Here is a 5,041-nt window from a genome sequence, read left to right as displayed (position 1 = left end):
AAAAAAAAACTATGAACATTAAATAAACAAAAGAAAAAACCAAAACTGGTCAAAATGTCACTTAACTTAATCACACTTGACCACAAGGGTATATAGGTAATGGGCGAGTCCGCGCTTCCACCCTTCTCGCCTGCGTCCACCTCACAAACAATAAAGCTTATCAGCCCTGTAAATCTACCTCTGGCAACTGTACCACCCGTAGCTGTCACTGGGACATGCTTGGCTGTTGAATTATTCTTATCTAGCTATGTGGAAACGAAAATGCAATTGTGGTAAACATTGACAATGAAGTTCTAACTTTATGTAACAAACCCAAAACACAACTTCAACTTCTGTAATTAAATATAACAACTCTTACCTTTTTTGTCACGGGTGGGACAAGACCAATACTGCTTAATAATAACTCATAATATAGATAAAGCACTCACACAATTTAATATATAATACAATTTTATTAAACGCAGATGAGTTCTACTACATATTTTTCTTACAAACACTTGAATTAAGAATCGCAAATTATTTGACAGTACTTTCAACACAACTTACTTTAAAGCTACTAAAAAAATTTAGTTATAACTTGATTTTAAAACGTAAAAAAGGCAATAAAAATGTATTTAAGGCTTTAATTTGTTATTTTTTGGTTGATTCAAGATTTGTACACATGGCTTACACAGGCCTACAAAATTTAAAAAAGTTAAGACCCTGGGACTAGCTTATACTTTTCTAAAGGTTTCGTTGCGCTGACCCTGAATCCAAAATCAGTTTTGCTCGATTAGCTTAGGTTTTCGAGAATTTTGAGCCTAAACATACGAAAAACCCGTTTTTTTCTATATTCTTCATGTATTTTCATCAAGAATAGTTCGTTTTTTACAAAATTGAATAAAACATTTGAAAGCAAAATATTTCCCCTTGATAATGCTGTTTAACTCAACGAGATGTCTTGTTTTAAACCTGAGATATTGTCCATTGAAGTTTATGAGTTTTGCGACATTACTCCTTTGCACAAATGCTTGAAAGATACAACACGAAAAGAAACAGATTTGTTGTATAAGTTTAGGCGTCTTTGTTTACATAATGAATGTATCAATCTGTCACGGATTTTTACTATATCTGAGTCTCGACTTTGAGTCGCCTTCAATTGAAACTCCAAATCGTCTTCATTAACAACAAAAACTACTTCACTTCGACTAAGAGCATCGACATGACCCATATTAGCGCCTCCTCTATGTTGAACGGAATAGTCATAATTTTGCATTTCAAGAGCCCTTCTAGCAATACTTGGGTTAAGCGTATTTTTGCTTAAAGTTAGCGTAAGTGAGTTACAATCAGTGATAATTTAGAAGGGATTTCTTCAAGATAAACTCTAAAACGTCGCAAAGCGTAAATGATAGCGAGGGTTTCTAGCTCAAAGCTATGATACTTGCTCTCAGTATTTGTACTTCGCTGTGAAAAATAAAAAATTGGGTGAAACTTCCCATCTGATTGGCGCTGTAGCAAACCAGCACCAAACCCCTGATCACTTGCGTCACAGTGCAATTCAGTTTCATTTTTGGGATTATATATTGACAAATTGGAGGATCAGTGAGCTTCGATTTTAATTCCGCAATTGCATTCAAACAGGCTTCATCGAGCTCAAACTTTGCGTTTTTTTAGCAAATCATCCAACGGTTTGTCAATTTTTGAAAACTGTAAGACGAATTTTCTGAAATAGTAGGAGCATAGCCCGATAAAAGAATGCAACTGCTTCAAACTTTTTGGTAAAGGAAATTTCGCAACAGATTCTTTGTGCTCCTGATTTGGTTCAATGCCTTTATGACTTACATCGTACCCCAAGTACCGGATGCTATTATGACAAAATTTGCATTTTGACAACTTCAATTCAAGTCCATGCTTAGCTATCTGTGTCAATACCGATTCTAACTCCACTGTTGCTAGCAATATATCATCCATATAAACTATTAGCAGGCCTTTTGAAATGAAATCTTTCAAAATAAATGTAATAAATCTTTGAAATACGGAAGGGGCATTTTTGAGGCCAAATGGCATCATGACATACTCAAACTGGCCACCAGGTGTAACAAATGCCGCATATCTTATCGACTCCTTAGCTACCTTCACTTGGTGAAAACCACTTTTTAAATCCAGTAATGTAAAATACTTTTTCCCACCTAAATACTCTAAACAGTCTTCAATAAGAGGAAGTGGATAATTATCTCTTATAGTAATTTTATTTAAACCCCTATAGGCAATGCACATGCGAGTTTCACCACTTTTCTTCTTAACCAATACTATTGGTGATGCAAATGGATGCACGATTTTCTGAACTTCAAATTTATCTTTATAAGATAATCTTCGTGGATGAGAGTAGATGGGTTGATCAGAGGTTAACTTTATAGACATTTCATATGGTTTTGCCATAGACTCTTTTGGACAGTTCAAATAGCAATCACGTATGTATAATGCGTTCTAATGCTAAACGTGCATCACTATGCAAAGTAGAATCAATATCACAATCAGTAATACTAACACTGGTTTTACAAATAGCCTCGACATCTATTGCACATGCAATATTCCCTTCTATAAAGGAGAAACAATCCGCATTTTGCCGTTCACTTAAAATGTTACCATTCGCTTCTTTACCAATACTGGCCCCAACGGCGCAACGAACACTAATCGGAAGACAATCACTAACCAATCTATCTGGGGATATATCCCCACAAATCTCGCCATCGATAATAGAAGCGAAAGAATGACCATCAGAACAATCATCAATATAGCAATGTTGCAAATTTTTCGGAACCTGAACAATACTATCAATTAAAGACACATTTGATTTCAATTCATTTGATTCCTTTAATTCATATTTTTCTTCACTACAATTTAACATGAAAAGTTGAGTAATAAATGATGTGAAAAAGTCTCTTCCAAGAAGCAGTGGCTTAGAAAAGAGGCCATCTGATACTATGAATAACGAAAGCGTTTTAGATTTGCCATTCAGCAAAATCTCACAATCAATTTTACCAAAGGTTTTGAGTTTAGTGCCACCCAAGCTATAAAAATCAGATAGAACTGGGCCATCGTCAGTTATATCAAAAGCCAAAAGCGTCTTGCTAACAAAGCTGGCAGGACTACCACTGTCAATCAAAGAAATACACTTCGTAAACTTCTTATTGTTCGTGTTCCGATTACAAAAAACAATACTTACAGTCTGATAAGGCTCAACATTGTACACATCCGGATCGGTTGGCTCCTCAGCCACAGCATTTACGGTCGTCTTCGTTGATGGTTGGTTGCACTGATTCAGTAGATGGTCTTTGCTCCCACAGCGGAAGCATGATCCTTTGGCGCGCTTTGGTTGCTTGCATTGTTTCGAAAGATGCCCAATTTGCGAGCAATGGAAGCATATCACATTAGATTCTGATTTGGTCCCACCTTCTGCACGCTGTTGTATATTACGTGTTGCACTGTCACTCGTTCGATTTTCCTCATATCTTATAAACAGCTCCCGAAGTTCATCCAAATTCTTGGCGGTATACAATATTGAGGTATACGCAGTGTTGTATCGCAGTCCCTCAATTACTGCACTAATTACTTCGTGTTCGACTAAACTGGCCTGTGCTGAAATCTCCTTCATTGACAACATGTAGCAAATAATGCCCTCGTTAGGCAAACGCCTGCGTCGGTATAACTCCTTGTATACGTCATTAGTCGATATGTTGCGTTTATACTGCTTCAAAAGTGCTACTTTCAATTCAGCAGACGATGTGCGCAGGAAAATGACGGCTGTACCCGACAGCAGGCGACGCATGCACATATACTTGAAATGGTCATCTTTATAACCGACCTTCACGGCATAATCAAAGCCGTTGATCCACTTTTCAATTGGATAAGCGTTATCTCCAGAAAATTTTGGTACTATCCCGTCAATATCCATAACGGAGATGCGCTGACGTGCACTAGGCGCTTCTAATTCTAATGCTTGCAACTCTTTTTGCAATAATAACATTTTCTTCCGTTTCTCAAGCATAGCTATTTGTGCGTCCAAATTTTCGTTTTCACTAATTTCATCAGCATTCAATTCTCTAACATTAGATTCACCGCCGGCGGCAGCAGCAACACCAGAGTCATTCTCAAAGCTATTCTCCATCCGTCCACCATCTAACAGGGCACGCAATTGAGACACAGTAGAAGTAGCAGGGTACGTAATTCCTGCTATTTCTAAAGCGTTTTGCAGTTCACTCTTATTTAGTCGGGTCATGTTCCGACCCCACACCTGATGAAAACACAAGGAGGGTTTATTGCGGGGAACAATTTATTTAACCAATTTATTTGGCAGCAACAATACAATTCTTTATTTTTCAGCAACAATCCTTCAAACAACTGACACACTCAAACGTTCAATAGCAATTGGCTTCCTTTTTGCTTAGCACGACACAACGAAAGGGCAACTTCAAATTGGATTGAGTGATTTCAAACTCGTTTCGCCTACATGCATACATACGTAAGAAAAGAGCTAGAAGCGCAAAAACAAGGCGAATTAATATAAGGTGATAGCAGGAGTACAAAAACAAAAAATTACATGTATTTTGTTTTTGCTTTGGCGGCATAAACTGTCAAAATCTGAAAGAGTGTGTGTAGAAATTCAAACAAAATTTTTCAATTTGATATCAGAAGCCGTGCGGCGAAACACATACACAAAATCAGCTGAGCTAGTAACACCACCTTATATAAATTCGCCTTGCGCAAAAAAGTACTCAAATAGATTTTAACGAAGCGTTGCCTTGCATTTATTTTCTTTCTCCAGTTTCTCTTTCGTTGTGTTTCACAGAAAAATTTGTATAAAATATGTACATGGTCGCCATGGAATTAGATAAAATAAATTGAGCGATTCACAACGGTGTCGTAAATGTCGTATTGTTGTATGTCGTAAACTTTAAAAGCTTAAATAAATGTTTAGAGAACTTTAAACGTCAACCAACTATTTTTTAGCACTACAAAAAATCATAATATGATATGTTGGTACTTTGCGAACTCCTTTAAT

At 36.8% G+C, this 5,041-nt stretch overlaps 1 protein-coding gene across 7 annotated transcripts in view; it reads left to right on the top strand.

Moving 5' to 3' along the window:
• LOC118745721 overlaps positions 1-4,596 on the top strand; it is a 163,098-nt gene extending 158,502 nt beyond the window's left edge. For all 7 annotated transcript variants that reach the window (XM_036479342.1, XM_036479338.1, XM_036479340.1 and 4 more), the window contains one exon: positions 4,093-4,596. In XM_036479342.1, the coding sequence (XP_036335235.1) occupies positions 4,093-4,188 (96 nt within the window). In that variant the 3' untranslated portion in view covers positions 4,189-4,596. The remainder of the gene's footprint in view (positions 1-4,092) is intronic.
• The last annotated feature ends 445 nt before the right edge of the window (positions 4,597-5,041 follow it).

This window comes from Rhagoletis pomonella, unplaced genomic scaffold, assembly GCF_013731165.1.
Source record: "Rhagoletis pomonella isolate Grant_MI unplaced genomic scaffold, Rhpom_1.0 Rhpom_scaffold_00009, whole genome shotgun sequence".
NCBI lineage: Eukaryota > Metazoa > Arthropoda > Insecta > Diptera > Tephritidae > Rhagoletis > Rhagoletis pomonella.
The sequence above is the reverse complement of the archived record's forward strand: the minus strand, read 5'-3'. Positions and strand labels throughout refer to the sequence as shown.